At 38.2% G+C, this 27,574-nt stretch overlaps 1 protein-coding gene and 1 long non-coding RNA gene across 2 annotated transcripts in view; one reads left to right on the forward strand and one right to left on the reverse strand.

Moving 5' to 3' along the window:
- The window catches only part of LOC121427406 (arginine-glutamic acid dipeptide repeats protein-like), a 44,461-nt gene extending 17,856 nt beyond the window's left edge, over positions 1-26,605 (forward strand). The window contains exons 5-18 of the mRNA XM_041623781.1: positions 4,089-4,185; positions 5,079-5,183; positions 7,484-7,660; positions 9,977-10,076; positions 10,532-10,630; positions 11,397-11,477; positions 12,985-13,126; positions 13,915-14,007; positions 14,669-14,865; positions 16,124-16,288; positions 18,746-19,015; positions 19,746-21,802; positions 22,215-22,419; positions 23,554-26,605. Of these exons, the coding sequence (XP_041479715.1) occupies positions 4,089-4,185; positions 5,079-5,183; positions 7,484-7,660; positions 9,977-10,076; positions 10,532-10,630; positions 11,397-11,477; positions 12,985-13,126; positions 13,915-14,007; positions 14,669-14,865; positions 16,124-16,288; positions 18,746-19,015; positions 19,746-21,802; positions 22,215-22,419; positions 23,554-25,314 (5,549 nt within the window). The 3' untranslated portion in view covers positions 25,315-26,605. The remainder of the gene's footprint in view (positions 1-4,088; positions 4,186-5,078; positions 5,184-7,483; positions 7,661-9,976; positions 10,077-10,531; positions 10,631-11,396; positions 11,478-12,984; positions 13,127-13,914; positions 14,008-14,668; positions 14,866-16,123; positions 16,289-18,745; positions 19,016-19,745; positions 21,803-22,214; positions 22,420-23,553) is intronic.
- On the reverse strand, positions 463-3,710 carry LOC121427407. The gene is made up of 2 exons (XR_005971690.1): positions 3,666-3,710; positions 463-584 (listed from the first exon to the last, which is right to left on the reverse strand). It is a non-coding gene; the product is annotated as an uncharacterized LOC121427407 (long non-coding RNA).
- Positions 26,606-27,574: the final 969 nt, after the last annotated feature.

Genomic DNA, 27,574 nt, shown 5'->3' on the forward strand with positions numbered 1-27,574 from the left:
AATACCACAAACTACATTTGATGGATGAATGAAAAATGACAAATACATAATTATTTCCAAGAATTTTTTTTATTTTAACATAAAACAGAATTTACAGAAATCAAGCTGATTTTTTCTTTAATTCAAATACATTATAATTCTCAATTTAAACAGAGTTGTTTCAGGTCTCATAGGTTTAATATCCAGGGCTTCTTAACACGAAGGTTAGCAATCAATCGCTAAATACCAATGACCAAGCAAGATCATCATTGCATGCGTGCTGTTTAAAATACTGATCGGGAACCAAACGGTGCGCTTCTTTTATATTTGCAATTCATTGCAAACCTTTGAGTTACTGAGCCCAAAACTAAAAGAAACAAATAATTTACAAATTGAAATCCATTGAGATATTATGACCATCTTGGAATAAAGTTACAATCTTTACTTTGAACATGATGATAGCTAAAAAGGAAGATCTTTCTTACCGGAACGCTGGCATGGCCAGCCTTGCCAAAAAGCACAGATTTGTGCCTTTGAACATAGTGGCACAGGCAGTGCACCTCCCCATCATGCCAATTTCTTCGTCTTTTTTTCTTTTCATCTTCCTGTATAAAAAAAAAAATTATGTACCAACTTAGACAAGGAAAAATATGGATCCATTAAAATATTAAGTTTCTCAACCATTTTCTGGCAATTAGGATGATGTGATTGCACAGAGATCTGGCCTTCTACCTTCCATGCCATTTCATAATGCATTCACTCAATATCTCACACAAATTTTAAGGTTGGTTCGGCTTTAATGTGGAGTCATGATAACACTTGAGAAGAGTTTAGTTTGATACACAAATTAATGTGAATTATGATCACTTTTACATGTATGTAAACACTATTCTAAATTTCAAAGCCAATTGAAACATAAAAAAAATGTTTTGACAAAGTAAACTACATAAAAGAATCAATGCTTCTCAGTGACCCCCCCCCCCCCTTCCTCATTCCATTTATATTGGGAGGATGGCACTGATTCTTACCATTTTTATATTGGCTTGAAACTTGTGAAATCTGCAACAATGGGTAGAAGTTTGGTGAACCTCATGATCATCTACCACATGGAAACAAAGTCAAAATCAGTCAACAAATAAAGAAGCATTTTATGTTAATTTTGAAAAACACTTATAAATTTCCCCTAAATTAGCATGAGTAATTTTCTGGTCAAAATTTCAAAATTCTGTGTACAAGTTTGGTAAACCTCATGCAGCTCTATCAGATAAAAGGGAAAAATAAAATCACGTACATGCATAGCGCCAACTTAATGTGTGCCACCATCTTGCATGTTGGTAACCGATAAAATTAGCATTTTCAGATTTTTTCAGACTTTGACATTATCCATGACTGAAACATTGACCAATCAAAAACTATGATTTCACAAGAAATATGAATATTCATACCTGAAAATATAAACAGAGACAAGTTTTTATGTGAAATTTAAAGCTAGTACTCCAAAATATTAAAGGGTATTGATTTGCCTTTTAAATGACCCTAGTTAAAATAATTTTATAAAAGCTATATGTCAGCAGGGTTCTAATAAAACATTTTATTTAAAAAAAAATGTTTTTTGTTTTAAAACATTTTAATTTTTCTTTTTTCAACGAATGATGCAATTTTCTGCAAATCAATTAAACTATACAGTCTGATGTTTTAAATACATTTTGGGAGTATCAAATTAAGAGAAGACTGCAATTTTTGATAATGAATTCCCCACAGAAAAATTCATACCCCCCCTGGAAATAAATCATGGTAGGCCTACCACTAATAGAATGCAGAAAAAAAAACACTTAAGTTGAATTTTGTTTAGTTTATTCCTCATACATGTACATATATACATGTAGTGCTGGAATATTTTGAGTCTTGACAATCTAAGTGGGGGGGGGGGAGAAGAATTTGCACAATGGAAGAAAATTTAAAAAGATTACAAATCATGGTGAAAAAATGAAAGAAAACTTAATCATTTATTTTTTTCAAGTCAGAACCAGTTTGTCAAATTAACCCTTTCTATAGTTTAAAAAAGAATTTCGAAAATAACAAAATTGGGTTTACCAATGGCGATGCCCGTATGATTCAACAATTGTGATCTCCAAACCTCTCTTAGAGACAGTGATTTTCCATTAAAAAACTTGTCTTTTCCGTTTCTGAAAATCTGTAATTCCATTTTAACTTTATCTAAAAATGGAAATTCTGTTGTGTCACTGAAAATGTACACAGCAAAAACCTGATCAAACTTGTCATTTTTTCATCATTATAATTTTTCTGCCCTAAATTATTATTATTTTTTTTTTTGGGGGGGGTGATTATACAGGCCACCCCCTCACTTGAATATTGTGATCGACACCCATGCAGGCCAAACCCAAGCAAGATTACATGTGAAAGTATTGCCCACATGTACATTTTTAATTCCCATGGCCATCATGATGGCTTTTTAAAGTGTAATGTAAACCTTTTTTTTTGATAAGCAAGTGCAAGTTAGACTAGTAATATGCCCACTAGTATTCAACCCAGCAGAATTGAAATATTTGTGGACATCTTCCCCAAATATTTAGAAATAGGGAATATATCTGATTCTGAATTTCAGACCTTTGTTATTTCCAGGATAAACTGTTAATAATAATAATAATAATGCTCAATTCTTGTATAGCGCATCACACATAGCATAGCATGTCCCTATGCGCTTAGAGAAGAAATAGTGAAAGGTATATAAGAATAAAGTAATCGAGATATTTAGATTGGACCATTAGTTCAAAGTTAGTTTTTTATGCATTGAAAAGATATGTCTTGAGGGATCTCCTGAATGTACATAAATCACTTTGATATCTCATTGAATTCGGTAAATTTCTTTATCAATCTGTCGACTGTGTGCGCGGAGGATCAAATTATGCGGCGATGGTCTTTTGCACTGAATGGCACTAGTATTCAATCTAGACTAGTTAGGATTGATAGAGAATTTCAATATAGTTTTTTGTTTCGTAGTGCCCAAAACCTTCGCCGAATAATACGATCGCCCGCGCACGCAGTCGACTGGTTGAAGAAAAAACTAATGGAAATAGAATAATCAGCATTTGCTCTTGAAAATAAAATGGGTCTGAAAGCATCTCTAGTCTCAGGTATGCCTAAATTCTATATTTCTAACGTCAGAGTCTCAGACTTAGACTACGGTACGGTAGCCTACCGTACATTAATAGGGAATTCAGGAAACTCTCCAAACAGGTTGAAATGTGGACCAAACATTAGATTTACTCACATTATTCTAACGTGTCATTACTATTAGTATTTTATCTGACACTGAATATAATATTACCGGGAGTCGGTATTAAATGGGCCGCACAAACACCATTGCTAACGTTAGACATTACACATGCAACGCGGCGGCAACGCCACAGGTCACCACACTACAGCACAGCCACAACTCCGGGGAAGACGATTGCATGTGTCACTCGGTACGTCTGTGCGAGAATTTCAACGATGCCAAGACGAAAAATGTGCATTAAATTTCGCAATTTCACATCATCACTTCGATTGGTCAAACGATATTTAGCATCTTTATACTTAGAATACCAATTCATGCTAAAATTACATGGTTTACATAAGTATTAATGACATAATTTAGAAAGTAGGGGCGAAATTCAATGTCTTACCTTTGCAGAAATTTCCGGTGCAGGCAGTGGATTTCTGTAAAATTTTTGCGGGTGAAACAGCGCGCGACCATATCAGGCTCGTTCACGAAGATTTTTTATTTTTTCTCACACCCGAATCAAACGCAAGTTGCAATCAATCGCAACTTGTTTTCTGCAACGGAGATTTGCGATAGATTGCAAGTTGCGTAAGATATCACCCGCAAAGTTGCGGTTGATCTGAGTTGCGTTCGATTGCAACTTTTGCTTTCTGCAACGGGCCCCTGTACTTATAATTTATTCACTTTATGTTATACTCATTTCAATTATGCTCGTTATTCTGTTTGTAATTTTATTTTTGCTGAATAAGATGATAATGAACAAGATAACAATATGAACCTGAAGGTCCATGCAAATTATATTTTTCTTCGGATGTTTGTTTATCAGATTCTGGTCAAGACCTTGTCACAGCGGATCCTATTGCCAAGAACAGAGAGCTCTTTATATCGGACACCATAGAAACATATCCAGTATCAGCTCTAAGGTAGGTTTGTCATTCATAGCTCTTTATATCAGTGAAAGAGGTTGAAAACATATTTTCCTCCATTTTTTTTACACAAGTGCACACCCAGTTACAAGAATATTTGAATGCAGTATAAAGAGAGCACTGTCCATTAAATGCCTTGCTCACGGGCATAGGTGCCGTGGCTGGGGATCAAACCCCTAGACTTTCAAATGTAAAGTCAGACCGCTTCGGCCGCGGTACCCCCACTTGGTTGGTTGTTTTACGGGGAAAAGCTTTCCTCTGAAGATAAGAGAATAGTCTATATGAGTGGCGTGAGATCAGCAATATTGTATAGGAGCGAAATGTGGTATATGAGTGGAAACGGGATGGGAATTCTTAGAAGGACCGAGAGAGCAATGGTGAGAGCGATGTGTGGTGTGGAACTGATGGAAAGGAAAAAAAAAGGTTTTATACAGATGTTTGGTTTGGAAGGAACGGTGGATCAGATGGCGAAGGCGAACAGAGTACCTTGTTATATGAGAATGTGTTGAGGAGAGATGTTGATCAAGTTTTAGAAGGGGGCTTGAGTTCGAGGTGGCAGCTGGTCAGAGGGGAAGGGGTGACTGAAGAAGACAATATGGATGAAGTAAGTGGTGGAGGAGAGTAGGAGGATTGGTATAGGGAGGAGGGAGGAGGGTGGTTGTCTCAAGCGTGATGTGAATCCAGCCATCCCTGTTGTCAGGGACTTAACCGGATTTAAAACCTTGATTACTACGACTTCTGCTATTGCCATAGAGACATATCCAACTTGTCACTCAAATGGTTCTGCTCAATTTATTTCCATAACTGCTCAAGATGAAAAGTTTGCAGACAGTGTACATGTATAATTAATACATACTGTTCTCGTTTCTTTGCTGTAACATGTATTTCAGGCGGAAGTGTACCGTGTACCATTTCAAAGACATCCATGAAGCAAAGGACTTTGAGGCCACATCAAACACATTCTTCTACATCCTCAGCTACAATCCAGAAACAAGGTGAATAGATCTCAGTTTCATTTAACCCTAAAAAGACTGGGGGGGGGCTGATTCAGCCCCCCCCCTCAACATTTTTCGCAATAAATCCGCTGTGCGAAATTTTTTGACCGCGTCGCTCGCTGACTTTTTACTTTCAAGTCTCGCGCAACTTTTGAGACCAAAATTGTGACCCCCGGGTACGCGGTTCCAAAATTACGCAACATTTCGTAAGTGCATGCAGACCCAAAATTACTAAAAAACATGAATTTGTGTACAAATCCAATGCAAATAGTGTTCTTAGCCAAAATTCATAAATGTTTCATTATTTTTCCTTTTACTGCTTAAAATCAATTAATTTTATCTTGTTTATGGTCAAAATAAAGTCCCTGACAATTTCCATTGAAAAAACAATAAAAAACAAAAAGTCGAAAAACAAAGAAATACATAAGAAATTTAGAAAACAATAGAATACATAAGAAAATAAATTTGATTTTGAAATTTTTTTAAAATCAATTTGATCAGATGCCTATCTAGAGTATGTGAAACAAAAATTAGCATTTCAGGGGCATTATTTTATTAATTAGAGCAAACTTATGATTTTACGCATAAATTAGCATAATTAATGAGACATGAGATTTTTTGCCGAATTTGATGTTATAGTTTTGTAGATAATGCCATGGGTAAGGCGTGTGCCAATTTTCGTCGCGATCGCGCGATCAACGGCCGAGATCATAAGGGGGGCTGAATCAGCCCCCCCCCCCCCCAGTCTTTATAGGCGTCGAAATAGCCCAGTCTATTTAGGGTTAAAGGGATAAATGGGTATTTCTCAATAAAAGCAGAAAATGAAATGAGAAAAATAGTGGTGAAGGTATGATGAAACTCCGTCAGAGTAACAGAGAAACAGAGTAATGAATTTTTGAAATTTTTTATTTTGTGATATTTTCGCCTTATGTCATGTGATATGAAGTCCCCAAGATATTATTTCTCATATGATAATAAGTGGACGAGGTGGAATTAGATCAATTTGGCATTAGACTTGAGGCGAGATGAGAATTAAACTCAGACCTTCATTTTTGAGGAGCGCGATCGCGCCGGCGCTCCTACCGCGCTCCTTAAAAAAAATAAGGAGAGCAAAAAATCGCGCTCCTCAAAAAAAAAAAAATTGCTAAAATTTCACATTTCACATCTTTAAATCCATGAAATGGCCTTCTTTTTTCCATAATTCCTTGAAATTACTTTGATTTAGTTGAAATCTATCAGAAATATGAAGCATATTCATCTCTTTCCCGACTCTGATTTTAATTTAATCTCGGTAAATATTGCAGTCCCATGTAGTCCCATATGTAGATTTTCATGGCAACACCATGGAAGTCTACATGTGGGACTACAATATTTACCGAGGTAAGTTCAAATCAGAGTCGGGAAAGTGGTGAATATTCTTCATTTTTCTGATAGTACTTAACTAATTCAAAGTAATTTCAAGGAATTATGGAAAAAAGAAGGCCATTTCATGGATTTAAAGATGCAAAATGTGAAATTTTAGCAATTTTTTTTTTTTTCTCAATTTTTTTTTTTTTTTTTTAGCAGGAGCGCGTACGACATCTTGTAAACGTATTGACGTGACCCAGGCCTAGTTTCACCACAGATTAATTAATAGCTAACACAGCTATTGCATATATATACAATGTTAAGAAAAATCTACAATCTATCATACATGTATTGTAATGAATTGATTTGAGCTCCTCACACAGAGCGATTCTGAGGAGCTCAATTGAGCTCCTCAAAAAAATAAGGAGAGCGATTTATTGAGCTCCACAAAATTATAAACGTGAAGGTCTGTAAACTGAGAGGATAACTAGACCAAGAGTAGTGTAGATGAAATTGCAATGAGACCAAAGTTATAGTATTCTCAAAATGGTTTCAATTAATAATAATAGCGGTATATTTACCCAGGGTAGCCACTTCAGTTCTGAAAACTGTTCTTCTGGCGGGCCCTGCTATTATTGTACAATGGTGCACAACCAATGGCTGTGCAGATTTTTTTTACACAATCATGATTTCATTGCTTACACTTTCCAGTGACAGATGCACACTTTTGGCAAGAGAAATTCATGCTTTAATGAAGTGTGATGATATGAGAAATCTACATAGACCATGGTTTAGTCCAATGGTACAATTGAACCTTCCCGAGATGATGGGACTATGGCTTTAACCCATGTGGTATTACATGTAAGATATTAAGTAAGAAGTATACCAACTGCTTGCAAACCAAGCAAGCATAAAAATACCCCAACCAAGAGTTATTTTTCTCTGTATTTCAGACGTCTTGCCGGTACCCAGGGTGAAATCCGCGTCGGACCAAGCCACCAGGCTGTGCTACCCGATATCAGACCCAAGCTACCACCTTCTAGGGGTACTAATCTGGATTTTGAAGAGCTTAGCTGGATGCCTGATGTCATGAATGATATAGATCTCAAGATGTACCTCCAAGCAGCCAGGTATTGATGATGTGCTACATTTATATAGCTTGTACTACAAATGTTTTGAAGCTCTGCATGTTGCTATTACTACTGCTGTCCCACGACAAAAGGTAGTAAAAATTTGTGGAATGGGTTTCTTAGTAAATTATGAAAATGTTTTATTGTTTTACATGTAATAATGATAATAAAAATGTAAATATATAGAGTTAGTTGCTTTCAAAATATCTATATTTTGTAAATTGGAGGCTATATGACTCCAGTTCCTTTAGAACCATTTGAATATCCTTTGCCTAGTTAGATTTATTTTGTTGCTTACATTTTTTGAGAAATTCCTCCTGCCAGTACTTATTCATCTCAACTGGGTTGAGTGTAGCATGGTGTATGCAAGGCTCCACATTAACTTTTTTTGGTGGTGGCCCGTTCGGGCCACCAAAACCTTCAAATAATTTTTTTTGGTGGCCCACTAATAAGGTTTGGTGGCCCGAAAAATATAAAGAAAAACATTAATTAAAAATGAATAAAACAAACTGAAATATTCTGCAATCACTAACACGTACCACTATTCTTTGTACATCTTGTATGTGCTTGCTGTTATTTTACTTTGCTTAATTTGTGGTAATATATATATTGTTCTATCATTGTAAATATGAAATGATTGAAAGAGAATAAAAGAATTGTATTGTTCCCAGGTTGTGTAGATTTTTAATCTCCGTATAGACACATACTCATAATGGTAAAGTAAATAAATAGTGCATATATCAAACTCAGATAGATTTACAAAACAATGATTTTTCCTTTCTTCCTTTGATTGTAAAACCTAGATTATGCAGGCCCCAAATCCAGTTTATTTTCTCTTTTCCAGCATATTATAGCAGGAGAAAATCACATGCTGCAGAATTAGAACAATGTGTACAAGGGGGAAATAAACAAAAATAATTTTTAGAATAGTATATTGAAAAAAGAAAACAAAAATTGTAAAAATGAATACGGTAAGTGAAATAAAACAAAAGAAAAAATGAAGAAAGAAAAAAACAAAGAACAGGTCATAAAAAAAAAATTTGAGAAAAAACAAAAGAAAATTTAAGAAAAATAAATAAAACAAAATTATCAAAAAAATGGGGAAAATTATTATTATTCAGTAGAAACATGTTCTTTAATCAGGCATTTTCAATGGGAAGGGGTATAAATGGTTTAATCACTGAAAAACAATGAAAGAAAAAAATAAAATAGCAAAAGTTATCTGGAAAAAACAGTGAGAAAATTCCTTCCCTATATTTGACAAAATGATGGAAAAAAATCACATGTCATATCAATGAAATGCCTTCCCAAAGTATTTACTTCCTTGAGAGTGGTTTAAGAAGTCATTTGTAAACAAGAAAGAAAGAGCAGCCTATTTATTTTTGGCTCAAAGAGACACAGCTTCGAAATAAACCAAATATCAACATACATACAAATGCACATATGGGACTGTGATGTACTCACCTATGTGTTTTATGTGTATTAATGCATTTGGAAATCGGTCTTTTTGAGTCAAAAGAGAGGTCATAATTCCTCCTTTTAATGCTTGCAATTAATCAGGTTTCAGTAATATGGACTGTAGAAGGGCATTTCATTGGTGTAAAATGTGACTTTGACGTAGATTTCCAAAGTTCTGGGGAAGATTTCTTAGCAGTAACATTTCGTATCGCAGCTCCCTGGGTCTGAATAGTCTGCTCGTGCACAGCTAGCTGCATTGGTTTCATGCATGCAAAGCTCAGCCAGACAGCCGGCTACTGTATGCTAGCGGTAGGCCTACATACTGTCATGACTATGCAATCTTTGTGTGTGTGTATTTGTGTGTAGATTAACAAAAAAGGCGCATGACGAATTGGCTTGCAATTTTAACTGTAGAAGGTTGATAAATGCATGCAAAATCGGGAGAAAAATTGCGCTACTTTGAAAATTATTGGTTGCCCGATTCGGGCCACCAAAACTTAACATTTTTTCAATAATGGTTGCCCGAGATGAATTTTTGGTGGCCCCGGGGCCACCGGGCCACCGCTAATGTCGAGCCTTGGTGTATGGATGTATGTCTTTATTCAATTCTCTCTTCAATAAACATTTCAGGACTGAAAAAAACAAGTGTACCGTGAACAAATGGTCAAATTAAAAATTGACCAAAATGCAAACAGATGAAAGTTTCTTTTACATCATGCTGGATTTATTAGAAAATCTTCATTATTCCTGGGAAGTGTTTTTTTTTAAAGAAACATTACTGTTGGGGAAAGAACACTCTGTTGAGGAAGACTTAAAATAAAAATCTGAACATATAGATTTTGACCTTTGACCTTGCAGGAGTATGGCAGCCTTTGTTGGAATGTGTGATGGGGGATCCCCTGAGGAAGGATGTGAAGTAGCATCGAAGGATGAAACAACCATCAATGCTATCACTGTGGTATGTACTGTATGTACTTCGCCTATTAAGAATGTGTAATGATTAACTCAGTTAAACAGCTTTTTTTCTATTTTTTTCTAATTAGGTTTTGACAAGGAAGTGGGGGGGCTGTAATTGTTTGTTTGCAGATGTGTATAAATCAAAAGTACTTATTTACACTTTTTTAAAGTTTTGATAAATCACCCACCCCCTCCGTTTTTTCTCTGTTCCACCAACTCTCTCTTTCTCCCACACACCTTTCCGATGCAAAACCTTGCATGATTTCTCTGCTGTGTGCATACTCTCTTTTAAAAACAGAAATTTGTTATGATGTATCTTGTTTCTTAGTTAAGTAGTTTTAGTAGTTTATTATGAATTTACTTGATTTATCTCAATTACTATGTGTTTGTTTATCCCTTTCATGTTTTTTTTTTGTTTTGTTTTTTCTATCTCTCTCTGTGCCTTTAATATACTAGCTTCATGAGAACCATTATAACTGTGGAAAGGCCTTGCAGGAGCTCGTCAAATACCCAGTCCCGAGATCTATCGACAAGAAATGGACGGAAGAAGAAACCGTAAGATATCTTATGATTCAGATTCAAGTATATACAGTGTTGATATATTTTCTTCAAGAAATTGTTGCATATGTGACCAGCCTCCCAACACCAACAATAAGTCACCAGGGAAGGTCTCTTTGCAAATATCAAAATATTAATTTGGTCTTTAAAAAGTACATGTAAATGCAAAAAAAAAGTGGAATATCTGAAAGAGTATTTCCAATTCGTTATACTGTCCAAATTTTAATACAATAGCATGTATGTAAAGTTGATTAAAAGACTAGATACGGGGGTTTCTTTGATATACCATTTTTGTCTGGACTGCTTTTTTAGAAGTTTCACGCAGATTTGCACAGTATGCACATCTCATGCTTGAGGTAAACCCCCAAACTTCAAACCGTGTTTTCTCCCTATTTTTTCAGCTTTCACTGAATTTATTCTACATTTAATCAAGTACTTGTATGGGTTATTGTGGATGAATTTTGACAAGTTACATGTATACATCATTGTAAAGCTTAGAATGAGCTTTATCAAGCAAAATAGAAATTTCAATACGTTATGTGTTGTCTGATAAAACCATTTTATAAAAATCAGGGGTTTTTCACTGGGAATAAAATATTTAGGTGTTTGTGCTAATTGTAATTTTAAATAAATTTCCATGGGATGAGGAGAGTAAATCATTCCAGAAATGACTTGACCAGTCTATATAGTTTGGAAGATAATCCATTTTGTATGAAACACGAGGAACGGCAACTCAGTTGTTGGGGTTTTCTTGTACTTATAGAAACTGTTCATCAGGGGACTGCGGCAGTTTGGCAAGAATTTCTTCAGGATTAGGAAAGATTTCTTACAGCACAAGGATACGGTAAGATGTCCGAACTCTTTTCAGTTCTTGAATTCATGTTACAATCGTAGATCATCATCATTCTAATAAACATGTAACTTGGTAGTGGTTCTGGGGAGCGTTTCATGAAAGGACTTGTCAGACGTTTTATCCGACAAGTCCTGTTTTATCTGACAGTTACTAAAGTAACAGTACTTCTCAACCAATCAGAATCGAGGAAGGTTGTCAGATCTGACAACTTGTCAGAGGAAAATATTGATGAAATGCCCCCCTGATATCTATTTACATGTGCACAAAAGATCATTCTTTGACAGCTTCGATCATTCTTGGCAACTTATTTACTATCCAAGAATATTATGTATATGACACCTAGATAGATCCCTATCATTTGATTGGTTGGTCAATATCAATCATTCAGCCCATTTTACAAAGACGTCATCAACTGTGCAATTTCTAATCCATACGATTTTGTTCATTGCAAGCGCACACCCAGACACTTCAGACCATAGCTGCAGACAGACACCACTTGTGTTTGCAGAGCACATGTGGGTAGGCGATAATCAACAGACCGAGCTTGCACTGCATGAGCATATTTTGCATCAAAATTCAGAAATTTCATATGAAAAAGAATCTATTTTTAGGTGTCATGTAAACCAAATAATGAATGTTCTTTTCATTCGTGCAACGGACAGAATACTTCATTCGGTGAAAGATGAAATGAATGATTCATTGCACTCATAAACATTCATTATTTGTAATGTATGTTAAATTATTCTGAAGCCTCCACCCTCTGTATTGTTTGTCCCATTTTCAATCTCTTGGTAAGTTAAAAACCATATGATGGGTTACCTTCAAGCTTGGCTCGTGGGAGAAATTTATTTCATACTGTTTATGATTGCAGTGCTGCATTACTTTGTCTTTAAAGGACAAGTCCACCCCAGCAAAAAAGTTGATTTGAATAAAAAGAGAAAAATCCAACAAGCATAACACTGAAACTTTCATCAAAATCGGATGTAAAATAAGAAAGTTATGACATTTTAAAGTTTCGCTTAATTTCATAAAACAGTAATATGCACATCCTTGTCGGTATGCAAATGAGGAGACTGATGACGTCATCCACTTACTATTTCCTTTGTATTTTATTATATGAAATATCCTAATTTTCTCATTGTCAGTGAAACAAAAATTAATTCCTCCTTGAACATGTGGAATTGGTATTGTTTAATGCTATATAGTTTGGTCAACTTGGTCCTTGTTGTCAAATCTGCAAAAAATGAAATATTGTATATGTCAAACAACAAAAAACAAAAGAAATAGCGAGTGATGGACATCATTGACTGACTCATTCACTGAGTTGTGCATATCACTGTTTTCTGAAAATAAGCGAAACTTTAAAATGCCATAACTTTCTTACTTTACATTCGATTTTGATGAAATTTTCAATGTTTTTGCTCGTTTGATTTTTCTCTCTTCATTCCAATCAACATTTTTCTGGGGTGAACTTGACCTTTGAATTTGTATCATGCAGAGAGACTTGGTTGAATTCTACTACTACTGGAAGAAAACACCCGAAGCTAACCATCATCGCATCTACAGACGTCATCGCAGACAGAGCGTGCTCAGTCGCAGGAACTATGGACGTAACATCAGGCCGCCTTCTAGTGAATTCTGTAAGCAAAGGATGCCAGTTTTTATGCCACAAAAATAGTGATATATTTGTTTTGTGTTAATGAAATATTTGTGCTGTTATACATGTATGCATGGTGGGTGTTTCATAAAGCTGCTTGTAAGTTAAGAGCAACTTTAAGAGCGACTGGTGATCCTCTCTTGTGGTAAATGGTATACACCAAAATGGTGATACACCAAAATTGGTGATTTAGCGTTTACCAGTCGTTCTTAAAGTTGCTCCTGATTTACAAACAGCTTTATGAAACGGCATCCTGGCATGTAAAGGTTGGCCAATTCGTAATCAAATTAGAGATAAAAAGAGCGAATTAAAAAAAAAAATTTAGACAATGAGGAAAATTTGGGAACATCAAATTGATAGAAATTTGATGCTCTGGAACTCTAAGGAATGAATTCACAATTTTTGTACCTCATTCTCATATATAGAACAATAGTTTATGACACTAAAGTTCAGAACTTTGGGTTGAAATTATGTTTAAACTAACTAAATGTAGTCTGATAGTCAAATTACAATTTATTCTGAAATCTTGTGGGGGTTTTTGCATCTTGGATGCATTTCCATGTTCATCTTTGAATGCCACTTCGGTTGATAAAAGAGGAAATACATATATTTTTAACCTATAAACCTAAATGTATACCAATAATAAATTCATTGTTTTAGGAAGTACATTTCTTTTAATCTACCCAGTACTTAAACAAAACATGTTGCCTTATTATTATCAATATCATTTATATTTTGTCTCTGTTATTATTTCTTTCACCTCTCTTATAGTGGATCTGAGTTCAGCTAGTGAGTGTGATCTTGACAGTGATGACAGTGAGAAGAACCTAAGTGGATACGCATGCAGACACTGTTTTACAACAAGTATGTTCTTACAAAAAACCTCTTCCTTATTAAAGTGCTGATTATCCGTGTGAATTAATTTATTGAATGTACCTCCTTCGTATAATCCAGTTATTTGTGGAAAAAAAATGAACATAATAACCTACTTCACGGATGAAATCCTTTCAATGGTGTCGATGAGCGGATTTCTGATTTTACCATGGGATGGCAAAGTTATTTTTATGGAGAATGAAACCCTTGGAACAAGTTTGCTTCTGTGAAAACAGAAAAATAAAAAAACAAGTCAGTGATAGTTTGAGAAAAAAAAATTGAATAAAATAGTACAAAATTTTGAGCATTTGAATTGGAAGACCACTAATGATATGGAAATCCTTGAATTGTGATGTCTCACTAATTCTAATAAACTAATCCATATATTCATAAGTCAATTATCATGTTACCAATAAAAAAAACTACTTGCCCCTCAAAGCATTTTAGTTTTCATTATACAAATACAATTATTGGCTGAATTATTCTTCTAATTACAAATATATACATGTACATGTAGGTACATTTATCTCAAAAGGTAATGTATTTTCAAAGACTAGCTACTTACATGTATAATACATAGTCAATGAGAGAGTACACTCAGTGTCAGTCCGTTTGCTTCCTGTAATAATCAAGTTAATTTTATTCCTATCAGGCTCAAAAGATTGGCACCATGGGGGAAGAGACAGAGTTCTCCTGTGTACAGACTGTCGAGTGTACTTCAAGAAGTATGGGATCCTTCAACCCATCCAGAACCCACGTGCTCCTCCTGCCTTCATGTTCAAACCTGTCCGGGAAGGCGAGTCCTTCGACGTCAAGAAGAATCTACGCACAAGGAGACATAGGGAATTGGTACGTTTCATGGAGAGTTATCAAAACTTTTGAAGGGGTAGTTCACCCTGACGTTATGTTGGTTTTATCAAACTAGAGAAAAACGTTGGCAAAGGTTTGACGAAAATCTGTCAAAGGGCAAGAGAGTAATGAATTTTTAGATATTTCGTTAATTTTAGATATTATGTGCGAGTAGCTCCCCAAAATATCATGTAATATAAACTCCATAAATTGTTTTTTTTATGGAACGTGATGGTACATGATGAATAGAGATGTTTTTCTTTAAGAAGGGGGGTATAGAATGATGTGTCTGATGATAAAACCAATGCTTTTTTTTAATTTAAGAGACCTTCTGACTTACCTTGCTGTGTGACTTGCCAGAACATCTCTTAGTTAACTTGATACTACTCAGTTTTCAAAAAAATCTAAAAGGCCATGAAGATGTTGTGCCTGTACACATGAAAGCAGGCCTTCAACTGATCCTACTCTTTCTATGTGAAAGTCCTTATTTTCTTTGTCTTCCCCTTTTTTTTGTCTAAAAGAATGTGATGTGATTGGTTTCATATTTTGTTTAGAGTTGAGTAGTCTTAACAGGTTGTCGTCAGGAGTACTGTACCTGTTGCCATCCCCTGTTTGGAGGTTGATTTGTATTTAGTTTTTAAGAAGTATTTTGTGTAGGATTGATTACTTGCTGAAATACATGTAAATCAATTACTATGGAACTAATAAAAAAAAATGAGGGAGAGACAGTAATTCAAGGTCAAAAACAAATAATTTTATAAAACAGGAAGCGAGGTTTTTTTTTTTTTTTTTTTTTTTGAAGCGAGGTTTGTTAGCTTCATAGATATGAAATCCTATAAATGCAACAGTAGAAACCATACATGTTTGAGCTTTTTAGTGGACAAAGCAGAAAAGTATTTTTAAAAAGTAAGAAATTAAATAACTATAATGCAACATAGATAACTCGCTGCAGATGCTTAGGAGAACCATCAATGAATCTTAGAGGATATGCAGTCAGTTTCTTTATCAGTTAGGTGAAAATGGAACCAGCTATGTAGCATGCGTATGGACAGTTTCTCTATCAAGTTGAAGATTTTGCTCCCAATTTTCTTCTTTGTCAACCAAGACCAGTTGAAGGCCTGGATGAGCTCTACGTGCCATCATGGCCTGCATTGACATTGGATAACCAAAGAGTGTCATCGATACCAGTTATGAACTAGGAAATACAGTTTGGTAGTAGGCAGCATGTGATCATGATATCTTTTCTCTCTGTGTACAGGTGAACAGTTCATCCCGTGCTGGTCGTAATAAGCACTTAGACGGTGTGGCGAGTGAACCGAGCAGTCCTTTGAATCACAGGAGAGGTAGTGGTACTTACAGCCATAACTCGCCCAGTGAACTCAGTACATCAAGCGAGGGCAGCATCAAGTCTAAGAAAATCAAGGTAAGATACTTGAGGCTGTCCATGGTTAGGCTGGGCATAATATGAGGGTGATGGGCCGTGTCAATTTCGCCCTCATGGCAGCCCATATCACCCCTAAAATTTTTCAAAAAGGAATCCTTTGGGCTTACATCCTTTTTTTAAAGCTAAATGAAAGTAGTTGAAGTAAAACACTGATTTAGTGAGAAAGTCTGTAAAACCAAGGTTAAGTATTACTATATCATCGTGGATCTAGATCTGGTACAGTTACATTAACTGAACTTTGTGAAATCATAGAATCTAAGCTGAAAAACAATCACACTGAAGATTGCCAACACAGATAGGCACACGTGGGACGGTGTATTATTATTGCTGGAATAAAGACCCGATGGAAGTGACCGAATCTGCGCTTATTTTGCTTATTTCTCAGCAATTACACAATTTCTTCCAGAATCCTATGGCACATATTTTTTATTCATACAAACAGACGCCTGGGTGGTCATTATATTTGATTCTGTAAAAAGTCATTTTGAAATCGTTACCACAACTGGCATTTATCTTTAAAGTCACTACTAAATCTGTCACAAACAATATTAAAAATCATTGAAGAAATAAATAATAATACGGCAAAATAGTGAGATGTGCCTTCACAGCAAGATTGCTTGTTGTTCATTCAAAGTAGCCCTTGAAATTGGAAAAAAAAATAGCCACCCCAAAAAAATTCTGTAATCACTGTAACCAAAGATAGATTAACCGTGGTTACGATGGGCACTGATGAATCTGTAACAAGTCAAGTAGTAAAAACAAGCTGTTTGATCCCCTTGTGCCCATTGTCTAAATAATTAAGTGATAAATGCCATGGAAGTAGTGTGTATGTTGTAAACAATATATGCTTGTAAGAAAGTTTTTAAAAAAGCAACAGAAGATTTCAATCCTATGGAATGGTCCTAGGGTCCCTTTCATAAAACTTGTTATACAGTCCGACCTCTCTTATCCGGGTCTCTCTATTATCCGGACGCACATTTGCCGAATTTTTTTTTTTTTATTCAATCTAGTACGTGAGGAAATGAGATTTCAATCTAAACTCAATCCTATACATGAACTCACTTTGATTTCATATATTTCCCAATATAGTCAACCTACAACAAAATTATTTTTCATGAAAATATCTCACCCAAATCACCAAAAGAACTTAGGTATGATAATTTCCAGTAAATCAGGGCGCAGTGCAAACATTTAATCAAGTTTCTCTTTTTGCTTTGCGGGAAAAACAACACATGTCTCGCTAGCTAAATTTTATCATCATTACGGACAGCGCCATCTATCATGTTTGAGCCTACAGTCAGTGTAACAATGGCTGACATCGCAAAGCTGCGATACCCGCCGCGATGATCTAATTGTAAAACTTGGTTTCATCAAGTCATTCTCTTTATTTCGAAGTATGCTCGATGTATACCTCAGTCATTTTAACAGGTAAATTATCCAAAAGTTTTGGACATTGATCGATTTCAATTCCGTAAAAACACTGCCTATAATTTGCACTGATACTGCAGTGAATACTGTTCTGTACGCCACAATAGTGTAGCTACCGCCATTGGCCTGGGGAAGCAACCGGCAGTGCAGCTGCGTGTATTTGATATTGGGTCTCCCAGATCTGGATAAATCCCTTATCCGGATTGGTGCTGGTCCCAACTTGTCCAGATAAGAGAGGTCGGACTGTAATAACAAATTTGCAATAACAGTTCAAAGCTACTGAAATCCATCAATTTGATTGGCTGATAGGAAACTTGTTATAGAAATGGTGCATTGAATTAGTTAAACAAGTCTTTTGAGACAGGACCGTGGTCATTTGAGGACGAATGACGTGTCAAAAGGCACTAAAATGAGCTAAATGGCAATTAGACCAAATGTTCAGTAGACAAACTGGTTGCAGATTGACTAAGATTACTAGTAGCCCATGTGGGATGAGACCAAATGGAAAGTAGACTAAGCAGGAGGGGGGCGTCGTGGTCTAGTGGTCGTGACTCTTATCTGTCAGTCTGAGGGGCCTGGGTTTGATTCTCAGCCTTGGCGCGTTTTCCTTCAGCAAGAAACTTACCCACATTGAGCTGCTCTCAACCCAGGTGAGGTGAATGGGTACCCGGTGGGAAGAAATTCTTCAAAATCCACAGCGCCTGTAGGCAGCACGGATATAGCCGGGCAATAATAACATTATTGCAATGCGCAGTTGAGTTATACATGTAGAGGAGGAAGTTTTGATGTAGAATACTGTAATTATGTTTTTATGCATTTGCTTTGTTAAATCTGTATATTGTACTTCATAAATTTTTGTGAATTGACCCTTTCAGCTTGTGCTGCTGGTCAATTTTTATGTGCATATATACCAATAAATAATAAATAATAATAAATTGCGCAATATAAATGTACAATTATTATTTCCTGTAGACCAATCAATAATTCCCCATTGATGTTTGATTTCAGGTGGAGAGTGATCAAGGTCCAGACAGCCCCGCCAGCTTGCCTCCAAGGATCAAACAAGAACCGGAAGAAGAGGAGTTGGAAGAAATGGAAGACATGCCAGAGCAGGAGGTCGAACAGGAGGACGAGGTGGAGGAGGAAGAGGAAGAAGAAGAGGAGGAGGAAGAGGGGGATGAAGAAGAAGAAGAAGAGGAGGAAGAAGATGAAGAGGAGGAGGAAGAAGAGAAGAGAGAGATTCAGATGAATGTTCAAGATGTTGAAGCCGATGTGCAGGTGAGGAGCCATGACTATGTGTTGTTCCATTCAGGACACATTGTCCACAGTATGTTCCCAGTGTGTCTGTAGTGGGAAACACAGTAAAAAATCCTTCATACTCTTATAATGCTAAAAATTTTCTGTTTTGAATCTTGTATTTCATAGAGTCCATTCTGTGATTATATTGAAAGTACTGACCCGTTAGAGGTGTCCAAAGTATGAAATTACCTTCAAACCTTTAGATTCAAGTATTTTCACATTGAATATTTTTTTTATTGTGACTATTTGAATATTCTGCGCACACACTGTGAACGCATCCCGAGCACACTGCTACCACACTATGAACACACTGTGAGCACACTGAATAAACTATGAACACACTGTGAGCACACTCTTAGCACTGTGATCTTTCCAGCAGGGATTAATTTAAGAGAAGTTCAGCTAATTGAAATGAAATGTTGTTTTCCATTTATAACGTTCCATACAAAGCACATGCAATAAACCGTATAAAAGCATGAATTTGAATAATGTGATAGTCAATTCTTGATTTTGTTTGGACAGTTATAATTTTTTGCTAGTACATGAATTAGTAGATTCGAAAAGCACTGATCAAATTTATGAAAAATAAAACTTTGATAAATAACATAAGAATTCAAGGAGTTCAAAATTTGAAATAGATATGGTAAATGGTATTCCGTTCCTGCTTTAAAATTGTTAATAGTATGCTTACTCTTGTGTTTTGATGCAGAATGATGAACCGTTTGAAGGACCGCCAACTTGCCAACAACCTAACCCACAAGCTGATGTGGAAAAGGAGACCCAACCCGAACCACCTGTGGCTGGATCTCCAATGCCAGAGCGTCCTATGCCAGAGCATCCTGTTCCACAGCCACCTCTTATTGAGCCTCGCGTTATCGAGGAACCTCCTTCAGCACCACCTCAGATAGAGCCATCTGTCAAAGAGCCACCTGTTACAGAGTCACCTGTTACAGAGCCAACTGTTGCAGTGCCAACTGTTGCAGGGCCATCAATGCCAGAGACTGCTGAAATCAAACAGACGATTGAGATTAAGAGAGAGCCTGTAGAGGAACAGCCCGCCCCAGAACCTGTGATGCCAGCAGCTGTGCCATCACCTGTACCTCACAGGCCCACCCTCCCAACCCCCGTCATGCCTGTTATCCTACCTCCAGGAGAAAAGAAGAGCGAAACACAACAACCCTTACCTCATGGTTGCGTCCAACAGGTGTCTGCTGCTAGTACCAGGCATGGACCGGCAGTGGTGCTACCACCCTTCACCTCTACAGCAGGTTTGTTCTCTCCATTGGCCATGGCTCAGAGGCGAGGTAGGGATGCTGGAGAGAAAGAATCTAGGAGGGAGAGGAGCTTTGAGACCAGTTTTGTGGACCACATGATTCGGACAGAGCTGGAAGCCAAGGATCCGTCACCTAAGCGAGAACTTGAAGAGGACAAGGCGAGGGGCACTCCTACTGACAAAAAGGAGATTCCTCTTGCTCCACCTCCGCCTATGTATCCTATTGGTTTTCCAGGTGGTCCACCCATGCCAGGGATAATGGGTATGCCACTGATTCCTGGTATGTCCATGCCTCATATCAAGGGATTTCAGGCTCATTTCCAGAATAGGGACCAAAGGAATGAAAGTCCAGATCAACAGGCACTCATCGGAGAGTCTTCAACAGGTGGGAGGCAAGCCGAGAGTGGGAGGAAGCCGGAAGAACAGGAAAGAAGTGATGTATATCGCCATGGCAGGGATCATGAACGTCCATCCTCTGTTGATGGAAAGAGTGCAGGAAAAAGCAGCAAGAAGGATACGGAATCCATCATCATAGATCGTCCTAGTCAGGACAGGGAGAAAGAAAAGGAGATGGAACGTAGCAGGGCAAGAATGGATCCTCCACCATTGGTGTACAGTGAAGGGTTGCCAAGTTTCCCCCATCACGGAGTTGGAATGCCTCAGATGTACCAAAGGGGCGAGTCAGCTTACATGCCTTATGGAAAGGAACATCCTACTAAACCAAGGGACAGTCAAACACCCCCATCGAGACGAGATCCTGAAGCTCGCGACAAACAAGAGAATGTGTCCAAACCAAGGGAAACCTCTTTTGAGAAAGAGAGAAAGTCAAGTTCTCCTCGTCGGGAGGCAGAAGGGAAAACAAGCAAGATGCATCCAGATGAACGGCCAGGGATGTACCCACCGCATTCTCTTCCGCAAGAACCTATCATGGTCGGTAATATGCGTATCAAACAAGAGATGCCACCATATGGCTACCCTCATTATCCTCCCTTTGAGCACCGACCAGGTCACCCTGACACCGCTAAAGGTGGACCATCTTACCCACCCACCCAACCACTTCCTCAACCACCTACATCGGCTGCTGGTGATAAGGGATCCTTTGATATCTCCAAGGTGAAGGCGGAATTTGAAGCTGCCCATAGGAGCATCATGGGTGACCCGAAGCGTATGCAGCAGGCATCCGTCATCACTGAAAACATTCTTGCACCTAGTGGATCGCCATCTGCACCACCTGTCCCGTCCCTGCTGCATCCGACGATGAGATTCCCTGACGGGGCAATCAAAGTCAAGTCAGAAGTGAGTGTCGATGAGGAGGCAAAGATACCAAGGGCGATTAAAGAAGAGAGGAAAGAACCTGAAAAGAATGAAGTAGAACGGAATGAAGAAGCGGAAGAAGAGGAGGAAGAAGAGCAGTATGAAGATCTCGGTAATCGTTCTCCATCCCCAGAGCCTTTGATGGTTGATAGGCTTCTACACACAAGTTCTTCTGCAAAGTATGAATGCATTTTCTATTTTCACCTTACTTTGACTTTTTTCAAAGTTAATTCTGTTGTAGATGTATGAGGCTTTTATTATTGAAAATAGCATTTTACCAAAGTTGACCCCATGTATTCATCTTTTCAGATATGATCACATTTTCTTTTTGACCCCATCTCTGCCTTCATAGCTCCTGGGCATATGGCAATCTATATTACATAAATGTTCATCAAATGGATGAAACAATAGGAATGAAAGAAAACCAAAATTTCTGTATGCAGCAATAATAATGGTTGCTCACACTAAGGCCTGAAGTTGTATGTTCTCCATAACACAAGAATTTTAAATGGCACTCATTCATGCAACCTCCCCTCAGTTATTCTGTTGGTACTTACCTCTTGCCCTTAATTATAATTTTTCTTCAAACAGATTCATACGTCATTGGTCACGTAGGAACAACTCCTGCAGTCGAACAGACCTCCTGTTCTCACCTCGAGAGGATTCTAAATGGATGCGACGATGTCGTGACCAAGAAAGAAAGAAGCGCTCTAGTAGTAGTCATGAATCAGATAGAGAGAGGAGCTCTTCAGCCAGCCGTGATGAAAAGAGCGCTGAAGCGAAGGATAGAATAGCTGTAAGTATCCGCATATATATATTTTGTACATGTATATGTTGTTCGTATGGTGGCCCTGTGGTATGTTGAACACCGTCTGGGCAGCGAAAGGCAACTTTGCATGATCACTTTGATAAGGTACGGCAGCCGCAGATTTTCCATAGATTAGAAGTAGCCTTATGGCAACTCTGCTTCTGCTACAGTGACCATGGAAATTCACAGCTGCCCTGTAATCACTACTGGTTGTTAGATATTTAAGAACTTTGAATTAAAAAAATACTGAACTTTGCCACTTTGTATATGTAGCTTTCTGCTCATTTAACCCTATCTAGGCCGGAGGGGGGAGGCCCCCGCCTCCGCGCTGCTCACTGGCTTTTTACTTTTAAGTCTTGCGCATCTTTTGAGACCAATTTTGCGACACCGGGATACATGGTTCCGAAATTATGGAACATATTGTAAGTGCATGTCAGACCAAAAATTGCTAAAAAATGTGATTTTGTGTACAAAGTCAAAGCAAATTGTGTTTTAAATTGTGTCTGAATGGATTTATTTAATGTTTTATGTTCTCAAAAGAGTCCCCAACAAAGTTCATCAGAAAAACAATGAAAAAGAAAAGGTCCAATAACAGAAATACATAAGAAATTGTAAAAAACAATATAATACATGAGAAATTAATCTGTTATCGCAATTTTTTTCACATACATTTCCTGAGAACACCACAAAGAGTTTCTATGCCCAAAATTTAGGAACTTTTGAGCTCTATTTAGGGAGTAAGAGGAAAAAGTATGATTTTGCATACTAATTTACACATAGATTAGTATAATCACTAAATAGCAAATACTATACACATTTGGATATTATTTTGTGCCAATTTTTCGCGCGATCAAGGGCCGAGATCTCAACGGTTGCTTAAATAGGGTTAAATCAGGGGAGTATGATATAGACTGGTTGAAATATAATGGAACTGTACAATTAAAATGTTTCTTCATGACTCGTTAAGATTTACCAGAAGTTAATTAATCATATTTTCCTCTGTCAAAAAATATAGTGAAAGTTAGAAAAATATTTCATGGTTTTTCAAATAACAGAAAATCAAACTGTTATTGTGTATTCCCAAACATTATTATCTTCATTTTCCCTACCTGCTTTTTGCAGAGACGTCCTGAAACGCCCCCAGAGAATACAAGTGCAGATGCCCAGGTGGTAAGTTCTCTGACCACAACCCGAGTGCCAAGCAGTCCAGGATATCCCCTACCACCGGGATCAAGGCAGGGGCAATACCCAGGACCTGAAACACCAGCCCTTCGTACACTCAGTGAATACGCTAGGCCTCACTCCAACCTACCACCGGGAATGCTACCGAACCTGATCGGACCAGACCCCATCCTGAGGTACCAGCTGGAGTCTGCGTACGTCATGGGAAACAGAGATGCGCAGATCGACCTGGTGGAACGGGAGATGAGGGAAAGGGAGCTTCGCGAGAGGGAAATGCTTGAGCTTAGAGAGAGGGAGTACCAAGGAATGAGGGAGATGGAAATGAGAGAGATGGAGATGAGACAGAAGATGGGTTTTGAACAGGTGTATGGGGTTCGGCCTGATGGGGTACCAATGAATGCTTTCATGGCCCAAGAAGCGCAGGCTGCTCATGCGTCGGCGGTACAACAGGCCCATGCAGCCCAGGCGGCTCATGCGGCACAGGTTGCTCATGCCCAGGCAACTCACGCACAAGCAGCTCATGTGCAAGCAGCGAGAGAGGCGCAGTCAGCTCACGTCCAGGCTGCCCATGTCCAAGCTGCCAGAGAGGCCCAAGCACAAGCTGCTCATGCCCAGGCAGCTCTTGTTCAAGCAACCAGAGATGTTCATGCAGTCAGGGAGGCACAGGCGGTGAGGGAAGCCGTGGTCGCAAGAGAAGTGCAGGTTGCGAGGGAAGTGCAAGCCGCGCGTGAGGCCCAGGCTGCGAGAGAGGCACAGGCTGCCCGTGAAGCGCAAGCAGCCAGGGAAGCCCAGGCAGCACGCGAAGCGCAAGCAGCGCGTGAAGCTCAGGCTGCAAGAGAAGCACAGGCTGCCCGTGAAGCACAGGCGGCCAGGGAAGCGCAAGCTGCAAGAGAAGCACAAGCGGCGAGAGAGGCTCAGGCTGCAAGGGAAGCCCAGGCAGCACGGGAGGCACAAGCTGCACGCGAGCGTGAGCGCGAGGCTCGCGAGAGAGAACAAAGGGAAGCGCGTGAACGGGAGGCTCGCTCTGCTCACCCGGAACCTCCCCATCCTGTCATGCACCCTGCAGCAGCTGCATACCTCCATGCTGTTGATAGGGAAAGGCATCTGATGGGCCCACCGCAAAGCAGTGAACATTTAGCTGCCAGTGCAGAGCGCCTGAATACTGAGCGTTTGCATTCTGAACGTATGGCTATGATAGCTGATCCAAGGATTGACCCTCGTGTAGACCCTAGGGTAGATCCAAGGGTAGATCCTAGGGTGGACCCAAGAATAGATCCCAGAGTTAGTCCCTGCTCAGAGCATCCTATAGATCCTAGATTAGACCCAAGGGTGAATCCTGGAATTCTCACCCCTACCAGTCGTATCCCCACCCCTCACCATCATTCCCACTCCCACTCTCACACACACCTACATTTCCATCCCCAGGAACACATACACCATACCTATATCCCACCATCTGGACTTATCCCCCCTCCCTCTGGAGACCCCAACATTGTGCCCCCTCACATTCCCTTTGGACCGACCCCGGTACCCATGCCCCCGCACTCCATGGTAAGCCCCGTACCCCCTCCACAGGGCCCTGTACCCCATCCTCGTATGTTTGCCCCACCTCATGGTATCATAGGTGACCCGGTGGCTGAACAGCTCCACAGAGAGCAGATACAGAGACAAATGCTATCAGAAAGACCACCCCATATCTGAACTGCTCCACAAAAATTAAATGTAAAGGCAATTTTATCAGAAAGACCAGCCAATATCTGAACATGTCCACAGAGATCGGATACAGAGATAAATGTTATCGGAAAAACCACCCCATATCTGAATCCACAATTGTGCACAACAAGTTGTACACAGAACATTACGGAGACAAATGCACATAGGCTAGTATCTTGAAAGATATTAAACTGGGAAATGTATATCAAATCATCTTTAAATCAATAGTTTCCAGTTAGTGATTCCTTGAGGAATTAGATCAAGGTTGGATATTTTGTGTTGAAATAGAATGAGGAAGGAAACACATTCATAGCTTTTCTGTCTGTTGACTGTTGTATCGTTGATGTATTCATGGGATACTTTGTCTCAAGAAGAATATAATTTTATACAACTCAGAGTACGATTGTTAATGTTGATAATGTTGAAATCCACATGAGTGGAGAACTGGAAGATTTATTGGGTATTCATGCAGTATCCAAGGTCACTCTCTCTTTTTATAGAGTTGATGTATTTCTCAAGCACATAAACCGTCGAGTATATGATTTGTAAATGAATAAGTAATATAATTTTTTGTAACATTTTTTGTACAGATAATGATCAAAATCTATTGAAAGCAAAGCTAACCTGAATGTATGAAACGGTGCCTGTTTTTATTCATACATATTCCTTTGATTTGATGTAAAGTTCACAAATCATGCTGTTAAAAAAATTTGTTGATCATTCTTTGACTTGTGGGCCTGGTCTTACAAAGAATTGTGAGTGATTTGATCAATCACAACTATGGCAAGCCATCAAAGCCAACTGTTTGTTTATTCAGTGTTTTCTAAATGTGATGAATATTCATGGGTGCATAATTGTTTTGACCAATCAGTGAGCTCCTATTTGTCTCCAATTCCAAAGAGAAATCGTGTACATACATGTCTTATAAGACAAATTATGATATTGATGGATTTCCTTAGTTGAGATTGATCAGGAGCTGGCAACAAAAAGCTTAGTAATCATTGTTGTACTCATTTACGACTGATTCTATTTACTTTAATGTACAATTAATTGAAAATCAAGCGTACGATTAATCGCTAACCTTTGTGTTAATAGACCCAGATCAATCACATTGCTTTGTAAGACAGGACCCTAGTGTAAATATATGTAAATGTTTTGTCCAATATAACCAATAGCCTGTATGAAGTAGACACGTTTGTTCATCATCGTCCTGTACATTGTATTGTAATGATGACGATTTTCTCTGTGGGGTTCTTTTAATATGGATTACTATTTATAAATGATATACTAGTGGTCAGTTTAGTCATGTCTTCTTTTACAAAATTATTTATAACATGGTATCCTGAAACAGAGAGAGAGGAAGAGAGAAATAAAATAAATTATGATTAATGTTAGAACATTGGAAGGAAAGTTTTCATGAACAAAAAACTTTGTCTTATTGTTTTGTTTGTGTTCCCATCAATAATAATAATAATAATCCGCTTTTATATAGCGCTCAATACATTGGAACGACGTGTCTAAGCGCTTTACAGATATATTATTACCCCGGTCATCGGATTCAATCAGTCATTCCTGCACACAATGTTTGCATATCCTCCACTCCCTGGGGAGTATTCCAGTCAGTCGCCGGTGAGGCGCACAGAGTACTGGACAAGCTACAATGACTTTCACATCCTACCATTCAATGACATATGGCACAGATATCAGGTAATGATTACATCAGGCATTTTTAGAAGAAAACAAAGTCATGATGAGAATGATAAATATGGAGAATAGTTTATGGTTAGCAAGGGCCTTTTGCTGAAAGATATGCGATCAAACCCAAGTCCAAGAATTAAGCACAACTTGATTTTACAACCAGTGAAACATAATTAGGGACTTGCGTTTAATTTTTTGAGTTGCATTTGAATGCAACTCTTTCTGCAACAGACCCGCGTGGGGAGAGTTTCTCAATGAGTTTAATAGAGTCATGCTTAAATGCCAAAGTGTACACGATTGGTATGATTTGACCAACGTGTTGATGCCTCTTATACCTTATGCAACTGGGAATTTATGTGCGACTTAGACTCTAAGTCGCACTTAAATCTTTGTGGAACATTCCCCTGGGCATTTCTGGTGATAGATTGGGTAGGATGATTGCTCACCTTTCACAATAAAGCAGCATTCAAGCATGACATTTCTCATCATTGTTGATTGTTAGTGTTATCCGTCCCGTACCTCCAGTTTACGAATAATGCACAAATGTGAG

This window comes from Lytechinus variegatus, chromosome 14 (genome assembly GCF_018143015.1).
Source record: "Lytechinus variegatus isolate NC3 chromosome 14, Lvar_3.0, whole genome shotgun sequence".
Lineage (NCBI taxonomy): Eukaryota > Metazoa > Echinodermata > Echinoidea > Temnopleuroida > Toxopneustidae > Lytechinus > Lytechinus variegatus.